This window comes from Ictalurus furcatus, chromosome 16, assembly GCF_023375685.1.
Source record: "Ictalurus furcatus strain D&B chromosome 16, Billie_1.0, whole genome shotgun sequence".
In the NCBI taxonomy this organism is placed as follows: domain Eukaryota; kingdom Metazoa; phylum Chordata; class Actinopteri; order Siluriformes; family Ictaluridae; genus Ictalurus; species Ictalurus furcatus.
In genome coordinates this window covers 19,505,698-19,527,351 of record NC_071270.1, presented here as the reverse complement: position 1 = coordinate 19,527,351, position 21,654 = coordinate 19,505,698, and the positions used below count along the sequence as shown (strand labels likewise).

Below are 21,654 nucleotides of genomic sequence, written 5' to 3'. Positions count from 1 at the left end.
GTATATGATTATTATTAACTTCTAAGAAATTTTCTAATTTAGCACATCATGTCTGTGCCTTCAAGAAAAACTCAGCAGGTTGTTGGAAATTGTTTCACAAGGTGACTGTCTGTAGTAAGGAGGAGCGTTATATGGCGGCTTTGCTTCAAGCTTTATTATGCTAAGCTTTGTCAGTATTTCTACATACCTTTTTGTTCCTGATTATGAAAAGATTGTCTGTCATCCCTGCAGGCTAATGAATCCAACTAGTGGAAATGGTTCCACCATCAACCAGATGTGCCTTAGCGGATGTGTGTAGTGCAGCAGGCAGTGGGATTTATAAGCTTGCACTGTAGTTACAGCATAAAGTAGCAGCACACCACCGTAAAGCATATTAAGTTGTAAAAGTCAGTAAAGAGAGACAGTATTTTCCCCTTTTTTGGTTGTTGAACCTTAGTTTCCTGGGTATCTGGGGTATTGATTTGTCAACCCCTAAAAATACATTTGAAACCTATTGATCTAATAACTGTCTTACTTGCACTTGGTACCCACTTCCATATTTTGCCAAACATTACAGCTTTAAAAAAATTTTTGCTTAAATATTGTTTCAAAAAGTTATTCAAATTCCAGGAATTACAATTTGGAGGCATCGGTATAAAACTTGCACCCTGAATGACCCAAATGCTACCTCATAGACTAATTCACTATTAGAAAGACAGGTCTACCTAAATTAGCTAGGCCTAACAGAGAGCAGAGGGTTACTATAAAAAATGACCTCTAGCTTTATTGAAGATTGCTCACTTTTTTCATGGCATCATTTGATTATATTTGTAACCTACTTGCTATTTGCTGCCAGTTTTACACTTTATGAGAACAACACTGTATGAGCATCTGAGCAATTTATTTTTTGGGACATTTCTTATGGTTGATGAACTAGTGAAGATTCTAGGACTAAGGCAAATTGATATTTTGCACCCTACAGTTGTATTGTATTTTTTTAATGTCAGCTACTGCCGCTGATGGTATTTGGTAAGGGTAAATCCCCAACAACACTATTGCATGCTGCAGCAATGCAAATCTTTATCTGTGTGTGGTATTTGTGGCAAAAGCAGCACCTCATGCAAGCTCTATGGTTGAAAAAATGCATGAAGCTGTTCTTTTTTTTTTCTTTGAAGCCTAAAGATTGACATATCTATTTGTAGTGTTTTGAGAACCTCTCAGAGCCAGGCATCGTTTCATCATTCATCATGGTAGTGTCCACAGTACTGTACATCATGATAATGTACAAATTGGCACAGAGTTGCAATCACTAGGACTTTATCTTTGTCTGGTGAATTGGACTATAATCTTAGAATATATTAGAGTTGGACTGTAGCCTAATATTAGAATATTATCAATGAGGCTGGAGATGCTTTCTTTAACACCTTCTATTTCATTACATGTGGCAAAGATGTGGAATTTGATAACAGTGAGAGGAAATGTTCCTTTAATCGGTGTACATCGGATTTTAAGTGCCTTCATAGACCACATTCACTTTCGTCTTTCAGTGGCATTGAAGTCACACAATGAAGGGAGATCCTGCTGGTTATGAAAAACTGCTGTCTATTCTTGTTTCATGAGTCCACCATATTGTATGTCATAGTATGTGTTTGGCTTTGTGTAAGAATTATTACACCCATCTTTGCATTCTATAAAAAACATAAACACTTTGATGTGAACACTGATAGCTTAAATAACAAGCATAGTTGAATTATGCAAGATAATGGAACATAGGTTGCTTTTGCTGAATGAGTGCCAGATGAAATGCACCACATTTGAAAACAACTTGATATGATAATTCTTGAAGATAATGGTTAGATGTGTGACACTTCAAGGGTTTTCATCTTAAACACAGATGAAACATGTATTTTAGGATTTCATGCAAAAACCTCTTGACTCCTTAAGCTTTATTGGTCATTGTCCCAAACAATTGGACACTGTCCCAAACAATGTTCTTTACTGTTTTCCCTACTGCTTTTATTGATAATAATGAATTCTCATAAGAACTTTATCATGTGTACTTTACAGTCATGTGGTTATTGTGTACATCGAATGTGACACCTGAATTCAGGAACAAGATTAGAGCTTAATCGACAATTCCAAAACAAAATTGTATACATGCTAATTTGCATGGCCTGTCGAACAGAAACAATCACAAACCATGTTAAAGTTCTATACACTTCAGTTTAGATTAATACAAGGACAAAGCATGAGAACTACAGGACATAACATAACATAAAAACACATTTAAACAATAAGACAAATGTCTGAGCTCTGGAGAATATGGATGGATTCCTTATACCAGTGTTTAACTAAAATTTGTGAAGATCACATTCACTTTGTTTCAACTCACTTTTAGTAAGCACTTTATCCTGGCCAGGGTTGTGGTGAATCTGGAGTCTGCCCCAGCAACACTGGGAATAAGGCAGAAATACACCTTGGATGGAATACCAGTCCATCGCAGGGAAGCATGCACACACACATTCTTTGAAGGTCTAGCTACTACTAGCAACTAACATGACTGAAAGGCAACAACAGGTACCTTCAAATGTTGGGCCATTTGGGATTAGTTCATGGCTATAAATAACACATTAGGACATTTATAAGACATGTAAAATATTTATGCTTTGTTTCACTGTGGTGCTTTGTGCTACCAATTTTCACTAGTGATATAAACTCTCAAGTGCTTTGACCTTGAAGGGGAGAATAAACTCAAATTTCTCTGCCCAATCAACTTTAAACCTTTCGTGCTTGTTTCAGACAGAAGCCATATTGTCACTTCACAAATTAGACAAGAGAGGGTATGTCTGAACTTCCTTTAGCTAAATAATTTACATAAATGCATGTGATTGGCAACAGGGGATCTGCTAAAGAAGCCACGCTCAGATAACTGGAGTCACTGAATTTTTCCATACATTGACTGGTTCTGTTCAAGTGCTCGGTTAAAGTACTTTGCCGTGTCTGCAACCAGACCAAAGTTCACCAGTTCACAACCCCTGCTTTATTAGATATACATAGTTTGGTATATAAGATGTCTTCTTCCAGTTACCTAATTGACCCTTAAGTTTTTAATATTTCAGTGAGCCCTGTATGTATGTGAGATTAACTGTGAAGATTCACTTTCTCTGCCTGTTTCAATACTTAAGACATGGACATTCCCAATATACTTTATAGAAAGAGGGTCAGAAGTGCTTGTGAGCTAGCATTTTGAATGGTAGGAGGAAACCTAGAGGCTTGAGTATGTTTTTATTGTTGTTTCTCATGTACTGACCATGGAGGTGTCCACCTTCCCAGCAAGCCTTGTAGAGTTCCATGGAAAAATGGGCCTTATAGCAGTCCCACATTGACTTTCCTTGACCTTGGAAATTTACACACACCTTTTCCTTCAGATTGTGTATAGTCTTATCTGCTTGCTAACTAGCTAGCTAAACACTTAGTGTGTAGATTATGTCCATAAAACCTATAGTAGTTATTATTGGAAAAAAATATTAATTTGAATAAAATTATGGGGCTGCAGTTCGGTTTAAAGGAAAATCAGCCTCTGTTTATTTTAGTGACGAAGTTTCTATGACAGTGAAGACTTGTAAGGACAATTTTGGCTCATGTATATTGCAATAGGTAGTCTTTTTTTCCCCACAAAGTTTTAGTGAACCCTGTGCATCAGTGTAAACCGTTAATCTAAATGCATGTAGAGATGGACTTGTTGAGACCTGCTACATAAAAGTCATTACTTTGGCTGTATTCATCTGCATGCAGTTATATACACCCTGTGAGTCAATCATCTTGTGATTGTGCTCCCAAGCATGAGCAGTTTGTCTGCAGTGGTGCTGCTGACCCAAAGAAGTATGACATCATCATAGTGGCCCCTGGCATGATAAGTGGAGATATTTTGGATGCGTCCCAGCTGCCTTCCTGCTATATCACATGCAAATGGGGTAGATCTAGCATGACTTCTGGAATAGCTCAGCTGTGATGTGATGGGATGTGGGTTTTCTTGTACCAATAAGCAAAACTATGTGAGGTATCAAATGAACCGATAAGTGCCATGTTTCATCTTGTAAGCTGGTGTTCTTGGTGAACTGTGCCTTTATGCTGTAGTGGTGTTTAATCAGTTATTTTCATGTGCCACTTCCCTGTCTGGCTCAGACAGATTGCTAAACTCAGCAGCTGACTTTCTTGAGGAAGCTGAGGCTAAGTTACACATGGAGACTGCAGGATTTGTGCTGTATATGCATATTAAACGTGGCTATTGTGTAGGAATGACCTTGTCTAGGAATATACTTGATGTTAATCTTTGAGTTCAAAATGTGAAATGACAAACAGGTCTAATGCGTGCTTTTCTAGCACTTCATCCATTTTGGAACAATATTGTTTGCTGACATTGTTAAAGATCTTACATAAGCACACAGTTATGCTTTACCTAATAAAAGGCGATGGCTCAAAACATATGCTTGGAAATATGCCTGGAAATGTCCAAGGCACATTTAATGCAGTTGTGTATGGTGTAATGAAGTCTTGTTATTTTTTTCATTAATCTGGCAAAATATATGCATAAGTCTGTCATCATAAACATCATAAATATTTTCTGAGAGGTTTGCCATCTACTCTGTTTCTCTCTAGATCTACTGTTCTTTCCTTCATTCCTCATTTGTTTTGTTCTCTTTCTCTCTGTGATTCCCTTTGCAATTTCTGGCATTCTGCCTGCAACAGGAATGTAATCTAACCCTTTGATTATAACTTATTTGTGCATTAGTTTAATGATTAGCCTTTAAATGAAGCCAGACAGATTATAAGGCAACAGCATGGTAATGTCAGTGGTCAAAAACATATGAGGTGAAAACTGGTGGGAAAAAAAATGGAAAAAGATCTCTAAAATGGGAACAGCACCCATGCAAGATGCAAGATAATAAAGAATAAAACATGTGAGTAATGGGGAAAAAAGTAAAAAGTTGAGTGAAGCAGTAGGACAGTTTCTGATATGAACAGAACATAGATGAAGAATCAGCGTGCTCCATATTCTGGCAGACTCAGTCCATGGCAAGTATGAGGACGATCTCTGAAGACATCACAGATGGTCAGGCTTCTTTTGCGTAATGAGTTCTGTACTGATACACTGCCCCCTTCCAGTGTGGCTGAATGTGCCAAGGCAGCATCTTTGCCAGATGCAATTGGGTACATAGAGAGATTTTTGAATGTTTAAGACTGGCCTTGTTAAAAACGTTGCATAACGATGAATCCTTCAACTGTGCCTTCACATTGTGCTTCTGCATGTACACTAATACACTAGTACACTAACCTTAGTAAAGCAGAACTTCAGCAAAAAAATTGTTGACTACCATCTGATAGTCATGAAAATCAAAAAAGGAGAAAGGACACTATTGCTTAGTAAAGCAGAACGTCAGCAGAAAACTGATGTTGAGTTCATCAGTTTGAACTACACAATGTTTGCTCAAAAACGGTACAGTTTCAACGTTTCCCCGTTTTCAAGACACCCGACACTTCATAAAAACTAGGTAATGAGTAAGATCAGGAATGATTGAAGTAGAGAAACATTTAAAACTAAAAGTATCGGTTCTTAGGTTTTATGGTGTGCCACTGTTTTTCTGTAATCCAAGGTTCCAATACACCATAAATTACTGACTATATGCTTCTAAACTCCTTAAATCCATGGCTATTATCTGTTACGTAACCACATGATGCAAGAAGTTAATCTTGTGAAAGATTAGAGATGTTACGCCTGTGCCATATGGTCATCGTAAGCTCCCAACAGTGCAGCCTGTGCAAAGTGCGGTATCTGCAATAAAGCTGTTATCAAGGTTTGGAGATCATAATCGACTCTTGTATGAATAATGATAAAGCTACTCCAAATTATTTCAAGAAACAGCATGTGCAATGAACTTTTAAAGGCCCTAAAAAGGAGGTTTTTTTTAGTATGTACTTAATTGCAACATTAAAGAGACATTTGTGTCTGCAGTTTTTAACTTCCAAGTCCTGAGAAAATGCCTGTTCTCTTGGAATGGAGGAGCAGAATTAAAACGTTATGAGCTCAGAATCTGCTCAGGAATGTTAGTTATTGTAGGAATCTTCTTCTCTGTGCTTACCGCCTGATTTTTGACTAGGCTTCTTTTCAGTATTACTAACCCTTCACACTGATTAAGTGCTATTTTACGCTAGCATTGTGGGTTTCACTTCAAGTAGATGAATCAACAAAGTTTCTATGTACCTACCTATTCTTTGTTTCAACACGGTCTTGTTCTTTACGTATTGTGACTGCAGAAACTTTTGCAAAATTTAAGACCTTCTTCCCCAAATCTTGCAGCAGACACAATGTATGTGCCATTTGTATGGAAATTGTGAGTGTAGCCCACTGTTAAACTCATTTTAAGAAACAGACAGAGAGGCAGAGTGCGCGAGGAAGAAGGAGGGGGAATTGGGAATGGGGGTCTATTGTGATGTCTCACAATCATACAAACCCCCTTCCTCAGTGGTTAGTGGCTGCTGTGGCAACAAGACCTTGGATGGAAGAATTGAGGGTTGTCCTCCAGCAACAAGGCGGGCAATTGTTCCAGCAAAGGAGGCTAGTAAAATGAGGATCTGGGTTTGCTCCCTTAGCACAGAGACCATTTGTGATTGTGTCTGATCAGGTATTTTTGCTGAGTTGTATTTTGCTATCTTTCATAGTGTAAAAGTTTGGTGGATGCTTCACCTGAACATCATGGCTTAGATTTTCTCCATCATATTAAAAATTCTGTGCTTGAATATAGCTTATATTCATAAGAACATAGCTTGAATTCAACAAGGGATGGATGTACTGTATAGGTTTTAAACGGGTAAATCAAAAACTACTTTATTTACTAGCAAGAAAAGAATATTAAGCTATAATGTGCTTATATGATGCTGCATTATAAAAGATAAAGTTTTGTTGTAATTTGTATGTTCCCAGAACTTAAGTTCCTTGAATTGAAAGACAGTAATGCTTATATACATATAAGTAATGTCATGGTTACATAAATGCAGTGTGCTGGTGAATGATGAGGGGAAGGGGGTGGGGCTGGAGGCAGGGCTTAGTTCAGGAGTGTGCAGCAGCTTTGTGTGGTAGAGGTTAGTGATGGAGCGAGTGAATGCCACTTGGCCACTGATCCATAACTGAGTGAGGGACAAAGGCCTCCCGCAGAGTGAAGTGCACCCGGAGCCTGACACTTCATAGTGCTCTCACACAACCTGCTGCGCTACCCTCCCGTTTCAGCTGTGGAGGGTGAGTAATGTCGTATTGTTTTGCATCTGTTAAGTTTTGCAGCATTTAAAAAAAAATACATTTTTAAAATTTGTTTGGTCTTTAAGTGGTCAGTTGTGTTTTGTTTGTGGAGTTCCAAACAAAACAGTATTTTGGGGGTTTATCATTGAGTGATGAGATCATTCATTTATAATAATGTTCCACTATTTTTGTGCAGATCCACTGGTTGAGTTTGTTCAGGGTTAGTCTTGGAGTGTATGCATTCATTTTCTCACTCTCACCTTGTGATGCTGGTTTTGCTCGGCACTTTTTTCTCACATGGCAGGTCCTCTCTTATATAAACTCCTCCTATCACTTAACCCACTGTTAACTGTTGTTCACCACTGAACTGGTTTTCTCTGTGGACATCTCTGAGGCATCTGTTCTGACATCCAGGCCAGGAAAACCATCCTTTCTCCTTCTCCATCAGGGTCAGTTAACGCCAGTCCTAACAGTTATGTGTCATAGATCGGTCGGCCATTTATACTTGGAGCAATGAACCATGCCTTTCCTCTTCCATTCATACATGGCTAATGAATGCTTTCTTGGGGGTCTTTTGTGAGCTCATGGAAAGGGACTTTGTATTCAATGCTTAGAGTAATGATTCTTTTTGTCGATTGGGTTCTTTGTTTATTCCTAAGCATCTGCTGGTGGCATAAGAATCTTTACTTGGTTCCTAAGATCATGTGGTTTTGCTTGACTATGATTGTTATACAGGCTAAAGTACTATTCAGATGGGATAATATTTCTGGACATATGCCTGTTAGATGATTTGTACAGTTAAGGCTATCTCTGTGTAAATCACAGAGATGTGAGTGTCTTCATGATGCCGTGTATGCATGGTTGTCACATTAAACGTTCCAGGCATACTATGTAGACCTTTGTTTAATATAAACTGATTGTTTACACCTTTTTTATAAGGGCTTGTTGTAGGGCACATAGCTGTTCAGTTTGCACGTGATCATTTGTAGGTTGCGTGTCCATAACATGTACTGTATGTACTCTGTACCTGTGCTGGGAACTCAGTAACTTGCCTAGAACCCTCAAAAGCATCTTTTCTCTGACAAGTTCTCTTAGATATTGACTATATATTATTGTTCTGCATTTTAAACTCTGCCAGTACTTGGTTTTGTTTTGGTTTTGTCAGGAGACAACAGAAAAGATTGCATCCTGGTGTGTCTTTATACTGAAGAAAAAAGGCATAACCTCATTTCCACCATCAGGGCAATAATTAAGAAATTCTAGTCAACTGGAAATGTTATGAATCAGCCTGGAAGAGGACGTGTGTCTGTATTGTCTCATCACGCTGTGAAGAGGATGGTTTGAGTGGCCAAAAAATCTCCAAGTATCACAGCTGGAGAATTGCAGAAGTTAGTTGCGTCTTGGGGTCAGAAAGTCTCCAAAACTATAATCCGAAGTCACCTACATCACCACAAGTTGTTTGGAAGGGTTTCAATAAAAAAACCTCTACTCTCATCCACAACCAAACTCAAGCATCTTCAGCTTGCCAGACACTACTGGAACTTCAAATGGGATCGGGTTCTGTGGTCAGATGAAACCAAAACAGAGCTTTTTGACAATAAACACCAGAGGTGGTTTTGGTGCACACAGAGAGGTAGCCATATGGAAAAGTACCTCATGCCCACGGTTAAATATGGTGGTGGCTCTTTAATGTTTTGGGGCTGTTTTTCTAACATTTTGTTAGGATACATGGCATCATGGACTCTATAAAATATCAACAGATATTAAATGAAAACCTGACTGCCTCTGCCAGAAAGCTTAAAATGGGCCATGGTTGGATCTTCCAGCAGGACCATGATCCAAAACATACATCAAAATCAACACAAAAAGGGTTTACTGACCACAAAATCAAGGTCTTTCCATGGCCATCCCAGTCCCATGACTTCAAACCCATAGAAAACCTGTGGGGTGAACTGAAGAGGAGAGTCCACCAGCATGGACCTCGAAATTTGAAGGATCTGGAGAGATTCTGTATGGAGGAATGGTCTCAGATCCCTTGCCATGTATTTTCCAACCTCAGCAGGGATTATAGGAGAAGACTCAGAGCTGTTATCTTGGCAAAGATAGCACAAAGTATTGACTAAAAGGGTGCCAGTAATTGTTGCACACCTATATTTAACAAAGATATATATTTTTCCTAAAATATATCTGATAAACCTGTGTTGTGTTTGCAATTGTTTGATATCCATGAGAGCAGAGTATTATTGTGATTTTTTTTTTTTAACAAAAGATGAAAAGGTTAAACAATAAAGACAAATTTTCACAGCCTTCTTTGCTCATATTTACCAATTTTAGTGGAGGGCACTGTATATTACCTCTGGTCGTTTTATAGAAGGTAAAATATGGCTTAATCTTTCCAGTGCATAAGTTACTTTTGTGCATGCGCAAACAATTACTGACATGAAAGATTCAGACTTGACTAAAATCCTATAGATTGTCCAGTAATAATAACAATACCCCACTTCTCCATGTAAAACTAGTCCATTCCAAATATGGCTTAAGATGGTATGTTTGCTAAATCCTTTAATTCAACAGTTAATTTTGTTTGTTTGATTATCTGTTTGCTGGTGTACTCGAGGACATATTTCTGTTGGCTCTGACCAGCTATACCTTCATTAGTTGCTCCAGTTGGTTTAGGGTTAAGCACAGCATTCTGGGAGCCCAGTTCTTCTTTCATACTCATCCAAAGCTTTAATTTCTGAACTGCAGGCATACTTTTTCTGGATTATTCCAGGATGAAGGTTATAAAAGAGAAGGGTATCAAACACAGGCACATCAGTGAAGGAATCAAAGGAGCCGGAAAAGGACAGATAATTTTAGCAGAAGAGGATGGAGTTCAGGCAGCTTCAGAACTCATTTACATACATATTTGGCCCACATGTCTGAGGCTGAGCACTGGCCACAAAGCGTCTCTTCTAAGGCCAGGATGTGAGACTTGACTGCACGGGGTGGTCTTTAGTTGGATGAATGGCACATTTGATGCCTTGCATTAGTAGATAGGAAAGGAAGGACTTGATTTCAGTTAACCCAGCCTTGAATATAGTGTCTTGAATGTAGCAAGTGTATTGTAGTTAAATAACTATTCAGTTGTGTTTTATTTTCCAGTTATTTTTAACTGCTCTATATTAAAGTGATTTGGTTTGTTAGAATATTTAGTTATAATACTTATGCTGTCCTTAAATCCTCCTTAGACTATGGCATTTTTGTGGAAAATGTTAAAGCTTATACACTCTGTGATGACTCATGCTACTTTCCTCTCTATAAAGTCATAATTCCCATGTGGAAGTTTGCCACTTAATTTCAGCAGTCAAACCCTTACCACATAGTTCATGTTTCACACAGCAGTTTGGTTAAATTGCATGATTCAGAACTGCTTACATCTTGCAAATGGCACACCCAGAAACATGTCAACGGGATATGTCTGGGTGTGGACAGCAGTAGATCACTCATTGGCACAGAAAGTGACTACAGTGATCCACTTGCTCTGTGAGACAAGCCCGGAGACCCTCTGACAGAGAGACAGAAACAAATGTCATCTCCACTTTTAGACTTAGCAGAACAGAATCGTTCATTCGTTCTTCAGTAACCACTTTATCCTGCTCAAAGTAGATCCAGAGCCAGATCTCAGGAATACTGGGTATAAGGTGGAAATACACCCTGGATGGGATGTCAGTCCATCACAGGGCACTGTGCACACACATTCATACACTCATTCACACTTTTTGGTCAATTTACTATAGTTTACGGCATATTTTTGGTTGGGAAACTGCAGAACCTGAGGAAACCCACATAGACACATAGATACAGGGAGAACATGCAAAACTCCACATAGCACAAGCTCAGTATCCAACCAGGGACCCTGGAGCAATGGCCACTGTGCTGCACGAACAGAGTCGTTTTTGACCCTTTTTTTTTTTTTTTTAAAATAATAATAATTTAACCTATGGAGCAGGTGTGTGGCGCACCTGCTGGGGGTTTGAAAAAGCACTTTGCTTTGTGAAAGGACATTTTAATGAGGGTGAATGAAAGTTTCAGCTCTTGAGTAGCCTGCATGTGGACCTGTATTGTAGTAATAAAACCCTCCACTGACCTGTGCAGCATGCAGGGTTAATGGCTAGAACCTGGCACTCTGAGCAGTAATGACTACCACATACCACAATGAATTTTCTGAGTGGAAAGCAGGGTTCTGCAGCTCATTCCTCATTTGTAGCCAGTGTGGGAGTGGACGAGTGAAAAGGCATGCTGGGGTGGGTTAGGCCACTCTTATCTCTGGACTGCACACCATTGGTGTAGTCAGGGCTATACTCACGTATACACCGTATGCTTACTTTTTGTCTAGGGCTGTTTGTGTATAATGACTTCTAAGGATCAATATTAGCATATAACCTCGGAATACCCGCTTGTATTGCTGCTTCAGAAGTCCCTAATAATGGCCGTTTTATTAAGCATTTTCTCTGTATACCCCTCCCTATTACAGTTGTTTTCTAATGCCCTTCATTAATTTTACTCTACATTTAAATTAAGATATGTTGGGAGATAGGTTTGGGTTAGGGGAACTGGGTAATAGTAAAACCCTTTCTTTTAGGACTTCACCACTGCTGTACACGTTAAAGAAAGGCAGCCTGTCAGCTCCAGTGGCAGCTTGGTTTTATTTTCCCAGTGCAAAAAAGTACTGATTTTAAGTAAGAGAAATGAAGCATCCTGAAAGAATTACCAGGTAGTATTGATGCACTTTCTGTGGCAGTACTGCCATTTTCCCAGGGGTCAGTACTTGCTTTTGATTATGTGGTTATTTTGTTTTACCATAGCACTTTTGAATTCTTGATTCAGAATTGTGTGAATTCATTTTCTGTAACAGCACAGCTCTAACAGTAGTTCTGGTTATAACATCAATTATAGGTTTATATTTATGCACACATTCTAATATGTTATTGTTTCTATAGTAACAGCTCATTCACAGGGATTTGTATGCCGGCTGCATCACATAACATAAGACTAATAATACACAGATTTAAAAATATTTAAATCGATATTTAACACAAACAATAATATAATCATTCATATGGTAAATTTTCTGTTAGGAGACATTTTTTAAACATTTATAGAAGAAGTCTCTGGTGTTAGCACTCTAACTATTGGTCAGTTTTTTTCCACGGAAGGGTCTTCAGTACTTTGTGCTTTCCGGTTTCTCAGTAACATGACAAGCTGCTGGCAAACTAACTTATTTCCTGGATGTTCCAAAACATTAAATATAACTGTAAATGGTTTAAAAATGTAATGTTTAAAGCTTGTAACAGTTGGTGAATAACTGTGGTATAAGAGGAATAACACACTTCTAGCTCAGGCATCGGCTGACATCAGGCTGTACAATGCCACCCCAGAGTGCATTAGTTTCCTATGACATCATGGTCAATCATGTGTTTATACTTAACTACCACATTGTAAAGCACAGCATTAAGATAGCCTGTATGTACATTCATTGGTATACCAATGTAGACCAACTATTTAGGTACACTTTGTAGTTTACATTGACATTTACTTATTTGACTGAGACAGGCTTTGGGTCTAACCTGAAGCAGCTTTGGTTGTGCCAAGATTTGAACTCATGACCTTCTGATGAGTAGCCCATCATTTGATCATTTACCTATAGGTAGAAATGGCTAAGTCTTCTGTGGTGCAAAATTTCAGTCCTCATCCATTTATGGAAAGGGGCCACCAGTGACCAGATATTATTTGGATGGTGGATCATTCCTCACAACTCATGGTGACATGGTGTTGTGTGTGTGGTGCTTCTGTGAGTGTATGAGGCAGAGGAACAGTAGCATTACTAGTGTTTTAAACACATCAGTCTCATTGGTGGCTTGAGAAACAGTTCTCCATCCTCCAACCAATAATGGAGCCAACATCAGTCCTGTGGTCAGAAACTAACCACTGATGTATACATAATCATTAAGATTTTAATGTATTTATTTGAACCTAATTGTCTTGGTATCAGTGTCATTTGTTTATCATGGCCTATAGTCAGTGAGGAACTAAAACAAGGCAGTTATCCAATGGTTTTTTTTTAAGCTGGTCCAGTAGGCTCAATGCAGACTCTGTGCTTAGTGCATGTGTCTGTTATGGCCCAAATCCAGAGAGTTCTAAATGGCCCGCTGTTGGCCCTGAATAGGCTCCTGTTTTCCAGTGAACCAGCCTCTTGGTGTTTCATGTGAACATGTATATTAGTATAATTGCATACTAAAGGACAACACCACTAATTAATTTCCCCTTGAAGGAGAAGCCATAACCGGCTCCTAATTAGCGCTGGTGGTGTGACAAAATGAAACCAGAAGTTAGCATTCTCTGTTTATGCTCAAGTGCTATCACAACAGTCTATACAGTTTATCTGTGCTTTTTTTTCATCTATATACAGTATGCACATGTGTGCACTTCTGTTGGTCTGTAACTCTATAAACTATTCCCTCTTTTTTTGTTCCAGGTCTGAGGGTTTCCCCATCGAAGCACACCAAAGAGAGCCTCTCCCTGTGGGTGTGTGTATGTGTTTCTCTCAGGATCTGCTGTGTGTGAGAAAACCATCTACATTCAGCACCTCCAAGAAATATCATCAGTATCCACTGTGCCAGGCCTGCTGAGCCCGGCGTGCTCTTCTCCGACTCTTCCCTTGGCCCCCTTCACACCCTCTCCAAACGCTGGCACAGCAGCACTTTAGGACTGCTAATCATGAGTGAATTCTGGTTGTGCTTCAACTGCTGTATTGCTGAACAGCCACAGCCGGTAAGCCACTCGTGCTTCATCTCCAGAGACGCATTCATACCACAGGAAACAGGAAGTGCTCGCTGGTTATTGAGCAGCACCTGTGCACATCTAGCACAAGGTTTCTATTCACGCAACAGTACATAAGAATAAGCCATGTGTGTACTGCTGCTGTTGTTTACTGCTGAAGGAAATATGATGGGTGTCACCGTGACCAAGTGGGGTTGTGTTTTTTTTTTGTTGTTTTTTTTGTTTTTTTGCATCAATGTTGTATTATTCCTGGCTGAGGTCTTAGCTCTGTCTGTAATGCTTATCCCCACACCTCTCAGGAGCTGGAGACTTCAGGTTCCCTTTGGCCTCCAGGACTGATAAGATTCATATAAAAAGCCTTGCATGCTTATGCATTTAGAGCACATCTAAAAATAAGTAACTAAAAATAACAAGATTAACTAGTTCTTCTAATGAGAACATTGTATTTTAAATTCCAGCTATCCCTATTCTTTATTTCTATACATTTTGAAGAAGATAGGTTTGATTTGGATTTGTCTGTGATCCCTGTTTCAGTTGGTAAGAATTTTTGCTCTGCAGTTTACATATGTGTGACAGTCTGAAATGTTAAACCTGGACTGACATGTCTATAAGACAGACTGTAGTCTACTCTGCATTTGGCATGGAACATATCTACTAGTAGAATGTTTAGGTTTCTGAAGGATAGTCATTACATGAGTGTCTGAATATACTAGTAGGTACTATAAATGCATGTAACTTTTAATATAGTTTTATGTTACCGTTTAACATCTAATTAAATTTCCATACTACTTTGTATAAATTAAGTGTAGTAAATAATTTATCACACAGATGAATGGGATAAGATTGGATGATGTCCAGGGTTTTGGATAGTTCCTGGTCTGAAGCTTTGCAGGTCTAGGTGGTGTGTATCTCCATGTGCTCCGTATTCAGTGGCTGCTGGGAGGAGATGAGTTATGTCGCTCAAGGCCTTTTATGGCATAAACATTTGAGGAATCTGAAGTGTTCACGGGCTTGCACCATAATCAACACTGATGAACAAAGAACTTGGCAGCCCTATACTGAAATACCCAATTCAAATGACTTTCCACCTTCTACTGGTCTATATTATAGCAAGAATTATTAACCTCTGAAGCCCTTTTTGTTAAATTTGCGGAGTGATTCAGTAGGATTAGCCAACATGCTACACACATTGAACACACATTGAAAAGATGCATTTACCTCCCACTTATTGTGTCGTAGCCAAGAAAAATGTATTCAAAAATTAGTTAAATGTTCAACTTGTGAGGAAAGTGTTCAGTCTTTGGTGGAAAAGTTTTTTTTTTTTTTTTTTTTTAGTTTAATAGACCTTTTTAAAAATCAAAATATCAATCAAATACACTGATGTTGGATGGGAGTCATAATGACTTCAGCACTGTGATATTTTCTGCTCATTTTGATCAATTTACTCATATTTCTTGGTAGTTTCTAGCATCTATCTTGTCACATAATTTCAGAAATCACATTGGCAAGTCTGTCTGTGATTATGTAACAGTTTGAATGAAGTCCGTCATGATTTCAGCATGATTCATGGTCATAAGCTTGCATTACATGGTATCTACTTTAACCTCTGAGGTAAATGGAAATGATAACATTTTTTGGAATTTTTTGAAATTTTTCTGACCCTCATGTCACAGGGACACAGTGAATCATCATTTATAGATCTTTTAGAAGAATACTGGCATGATTGACAGTTTTACATAACATACATATAGGATAGTCTGACTTCAATACAGTTTATAGCATAGGCTCTGTTTTAACTATCTAGCGACTTAAATGTCTCGACAGCCTTAAATAACAACCGTGCCTTGTACCTGCTTTACTTAGGTAATCATTATTGGCAGTGAAAGTTGTGTGAAAATGGGGTGTGGAATTCCCCCATTGACTTTGCCTAGTGGTTTTCCAATAGCCTATTGTCACAGTTGAATACAAGAGCAGTAATATAGAGGACAATGTGCTCCAGGAAGTTGGCTATTAAGAACACAGTGCCTAAATTATTCATGCAAATTAGTGCCTTACACACCAGCTGTGAGTTTCCCCCCCATCTTAATTCTCAGTTATTTTGAAATATGATGTTCATTAAATTAGGTCACAATTTGCCTCAATACAACTGTGTGTGTGTGTATGTGCGTGTGTGTGTGTCCTAGTTTAGACCTGTCATTTACTGTTAGATAAGCACTGACATTGAGACCTAAATGAATTAACATGGTGCAGAGATCACACACAAGATGTAGTGATGGGAACTGCATGCTGTCTTCTTGAAATTTAAATGTAGCTCCTCTTATTTCAGACATTGTTAGAATTTATTTGGGAAAAAAGGCACAGGGATATTTATAGGGCGGACATTTGCTTCGCACCTCCAGGGTTGGGGGTTTGATTCCTGCCTCCACCCTGTGTGCGTGGTGTTTGCATTTTCCTCCCCCAGTCCAAAGACATGCGCTGTTTCCAAATTGTAGGCATTTCCAAATTGGGATCGGTTGGCAAACTCTATTCAGGGTGTCCCCCACCTTGTGTCCAGAGTCCCCTGTGATAGGCTCCCCGTGACCCTGTGTATGATAAAGGTTACAGAAAACAGTTTTATCACTACTCTACTTATTTCTGTACAAAAAATGTGTACAAAAGTAACATGCTTTTTTCATGTTATAGCCTGCCATTAATAATAAATCATGGTTTTTAACAGTTTAATAATAAATAAGATAATAATGAATAAAGATTTGGTTTGTACCCATTGAGATGCTTTAGGTTAGTGTGAAAAACGAAGTGAAAAAGTGGGGTAGAACGAGTGCCTTATTGGCAGTCAGGTGGTGAAGCCGACATAATTAACATTTGTCAGCTTGGAATATAAACTGACCATGAGCTAGACTTTCTAGGTTTACTTTATAATGACCCAAAGAGACCTCATGGCTGTTCTGTGGAGAGCAATCTAGACAGATGGTTTGCACCAACATTATAGTAGCATTGCGTCTTGGGACTTAATTTATGAGCTTTTTTACCCTCTAAAGTAACAGTAAGTTTTTAGGTTGTTGTCATTTTCGTTGAAATGTCACTAAATTTAAACAGCCAAACTCATTGCTCTGTGTGTATGAGCTGCACCTGCAGTCAGTCATAAGTATGCACCAGAATGCAGTAAGAGGGTGATAGACCTACGTCTGGATCATTTCCTCTGCGGCGGTAGACCACAGACATGTACTTGATCAGGCAGTAATATGACACGTTCTCTGCTCTCCTGTAAGTTGCCCCGTTCCTCACTGCAGTAAAAGGCCTTTGATAGTCAATGCACATAAATTGCAGTTGTTTAGTAATCAGGATTTACTCAGAGCAGGCATCAGTTTTCAGTTTCATCTCCATCCATTTGTTCAGCCTTTTGAAACATGCTTCATGTGTGGACTATTTTTAAGCATAATTCAGTGTTCAAAACTAGTAAATTGTGTTGAGCTTTAAAATAAGTGGGTGTCCTGAATACTAATTAGTCAGAGGAAATAAAAACATGTATGTCATATAGCCATGTACAAATATTATTCTATTTCATGTCATAATAATGACCCCAATATTTGACAGTTATTGATATCATATGATGTAAAGAATAAAACTTGGGGTGATGATCAGATCTTTGCAGAACAAGAATCCACAGGACAGCTGTAGTTTAAGTTGAAGGTGGTTAAAAAGCTAATGTTAGAAAGGCTAAAGGCTGTTGAGAGTGCTTGGGGGTGTGCGGTGATTGCAGTGTAATTGCATGCAATGAAGCAGCACTGTCTCTTGTTACATTCTGTTGAATGGGTCAAAGGAGCCAGTCAGTGGTTTGTTCACTGGGTAGTCCTGTAGGCCTGTGTTTGAGGATTGGACATGGTGTTTTATATTGTAGCTTTTAAGAAACGATTAAAGATCATTTCATTTGCAACCACGGGAAGTGTTCAATACATGCAACATCTCAAGACCTGTAAGATTGGCCACAGGGACTTAAGGTCAGCAACTTTACACTTGCATGCAGTTGTAAGAGTAGGCATTTTCCATGCATGCATAACAACCTGTATTTCTACCACAAATTTGTTGCAGCAAACCATGAAGTTTGATGCCAGTATCTTAAGCAAAAAAGTCTTGGAACATTTTTTTTTTTACCACCAAAAACAATAAGACCAGGATAAAAATAAAATGCATAAAAAGATAGAGTTATGAAAAAGAGTCTCTGGCAATGAGTGCATGAAAGAGCTCAGTTGGACTTGTGTGGTTTTTTACGCTGGAGATGTCAGAGGGGTTCTACAAATGTCAGTGCCTTTACGAACCGACTCATTGTGCGGTTGTGTGCCACATACAAAAGTTAATAGGATAAAATTCAGCTTGACAAGGACTGGATTGTTGGGGGATGTAACAAGCTCACAATGGCTATGCTGGTTTAGACTTGTTTCCTCTGAAGTTCCCCTTTTAGAGCTGTTTGAATTCCTGCCATTGTATAAGTGAATCAGCTTCCTCACAGATGAAGTAGCCATGTGAGAGTCACAGTCACATTACAGGGTGTGCTTTCGTCTTGTATGTTTTCTTCATCCTTCCTTGTACAGTAGAGGCTGAGAATTTAGCCTTTGTATTGCAAAAGGTTTGAAAATGTGATGTATTTTATAGGTGTGAGTGGGTGTGTCATGTGCTCTCACATGCTCAAATGTCATCTGTGGTTCTGGGTCAGTCGTTTTTGGTTTTGTGGGGTTTTTCCTTTGCGTGTGTCCTCATGAATGAATCAGCAAATACTCAGTGCCTAGCAGGCACAATTTCCAGGTTACACGTTGACATTTTTGGTCCACCGCTCATCCCATGGCAGAATGTTTTGTCCTTTCTGTCTTCCTCAAAAAAAAAAAAAAACAGGCTAATGATGCACTGTACTTTTTCGAATACTATAAAGTGTGAGCGAGTCTAACAAGGCTTCCCTGTGTGGAAGAAGTTGTTTGTTTGACCCGCACTTCACCCCTGCAGCAGGCCAGATTGGCACATTGCAAGTTGGTCCTTATTGTTAAATCCATGCTTCGTTGGAGGCCTGTACATGAACTAAAAATGGATTTGGCACTCTTTTTTTATTTTTATTTTTTTTTACAAATCTCTTTTTATTAAGGGGAAATCAGGGGGTTCTGTAGTAAGTGAGGGAGCGAAGCCAGCGTTGGAAAATATCCTTGAGGTGCTTTCAGTTTTCACATGTGTTTAGTGCTGGAAGAAACCTAATAAAGAGCTGTTTTTAAGTTCCAGTTTGGCACTGGTATAGAGCATGCCTTATTCAGTTTTGAGTGCTTGATGTAACATGATGTAGCATCTTTAAAAAGCAATAACTCATAATTCCACATGTAATGCTAATGAAAAATCCCAGCTAAATGATGTGACATAAATACCACATCACAATATTTGATGAGATTTCTTCGGTAGATGATATGTATCACAGTATATAGGTTCGCTAAAAGACTGCCACTGTTGGATTTAAAAATAACTAAGTTTGACATAAATAGAATATTTAACTCTAACACAGTATTTGTTTTAAATTCTTTTTTAATTAAAAGTTTATTGTGGCATAATTTATCATGATATCGATAGTCCATCCATTTTCTGTACCTCTTATCCGTACTGGGTCATGGGGAACCTGGAGCCTATCCCAGGGGACATGGGGCACAAGGTGGGGGACACCCTGGATGGGGTGCCAGTCCATCACAGAGCACAATCACACACACATTCGTACACTATGGACACTTTTTGTACATGCTAATCAGTTTACTATGCATGTCTTTGGACTGGGGGAGGAAACCAGAGTACCCGGCGGAAACCCCTGAAGCACGGGGAGAACATGCAAACTCTGCACTCACAAGGTGGAGGCAGGAATTAAACCCCCAACCCTGGAGGTGTGAGGCAAATGCGTTAACCACTAAGCCACTGAGCCCCCTTGATATCGATAGTGGCTTAGCTAAAATATTTTGACTCCTCCATGAAAACTAGCTAAAACTATACTGAATTTTACAAAGATGCAGAAAGTACAATACAGTTGTACTGCATTTAGAACTCAGAAAGATTATATCGCTTGATGGAAGATGCAGCTGGAGGTTTTAGGTCTAATGAAGTGTAAAATGCCATCGCCTCACCCACTGTTGGATCGCCATAGCAACTGCTATATGGGTTGTAGGCGGTAACTCGCTGTTGATTGAGTAGCAGAAGGAAAAAAGCTTCTGAGGATGCTGAAAGCAGTGCTCACTCACATCAAGTCACAAGTGTTGACTTTTAATCTGCTGAAGTCTCGAAGGCAAAGCCCACACTGAATGCCTCTCAATTGTGCATATGTCTATAAAGAGCAGTCATATTTAAACGCATAGCTGTACATTACATGAGTGTGATTTTACAAGCCTTGATTGTGCAAGGCTCATATCTTGTCCTCTATTAATTTAAAAGGTCAGCCAGTTTCCATTAAAAAAAACAATCTATGCACCTCAGCACTGATTGTACCCATTGCCCTATTAAGTATAAGGTTAAGAATCTCAGAATACTCCTAGTTTTCTGATTTGCTACCAGTTCGTGCCCAATGGATCCTTTTCATGTGTAGAGTTTGTGTTAGATTAAGATAATTTAATAATTTATACCACTGTTTTCTCCAGCAGGTTGTGCTAAGGAGCGATTGCAGATCAGAAACAGAAGCATTAATTGGCTAATGAGTAGTTGCTTATCTTCGATTATTTTTGATGCTGTATGTTTTGTTTCCTTGGCAGAAGCGGCGAAGGCGCATTGACAGGAGTATGATCGGTGAGCCCACAAACTTCGTCCACACAGCCCATGTGGGATCTGGAGATCTTTTCAGCGGCATGGACTCTGTAAGATAATTTACCCTGCTCTGATTGACCAAGTTTCATCAATAATAGACTCCATAATAGCTACCATAGACTCTAACAGTTCCTCCTTCTATAGGGTGCCATTTCTTTTGTCCTAATTGAATGGCTAGTCTTAATTTATGGATTTATATTGTATGGCTCTCTTTCAAGTCATTAATTTGAAATTGAAATAAATAAGCTATTTAAACTTGATAGTGTAATCCTTATGTAAAATTGCAGTAACTTGGGGCAGTTAGTCAATTTGAAGTCAAACAATTAAGGTTCAATTAACCGAGTCTCATTATATGTAAATTTCCAAACTAATTGGATTGCCATGAATACCATATTTCTTGTGCAAATGCTCCTGCAAATGATGTAGATGTTCATATCCAGTTTGATAAACGAGCCCGATTATACTTGGGAACCTGTATAATAGTTCAATAATTCATTGGGCATTTACTAATTATTGGCCATTTTTTATAGGTGAACTCAATTCAGAACCAAATGCAGTCAAAGGGGGGGTATGGACGTGAGACTATGCCCATCAATGTTCAGATGCAACTGGTAGACACAAAAGCAGGATAATCCCTAACTTGAGGAGGTGAGTAAATGTTTGTTTTTTTAAATGCCTATTTCATGATTAAATACCCTAATTTGCATGGAAAACAACAGCTTCACATGACTGCTTGACCACATTTTGAC

The 21,654-nt window shown here is 38.8% G+C and overlaps 1 protein-coding gene across 1 annotated transcript in view; it reads left to right on the top strand.

The window, feature by feature from the left end:
- The window catches only part of cdc42se2 (CDC42 small effector 2), a 29,902-nt gene that overhangs the window by 6,103 nt on the left and 2,145 nt on the right, over nt 1-21,654 (top strand). The window contains exons 2-4 of the mRNA XM_053645513.1: nt 13,791-14,086; nt 20,854-20,955; nt 21,436-21,553. Of these exons, the coding sequence (XP_053501488.1) occupies nt 14,033-14,086; nt 20,854-20,955; nt 21,436-21,537 (258 nt within the window). The 5' untranslated portion in view covers nt 13,791-14,032 and the 3' untranslated portion in view covers nt 21,538-21,553. The remainder of the gene's footprint in view (nt 1-13,790; nt 14,087-20,853; nt 20,956-21,435; nt 21,554-21,654) is intronic.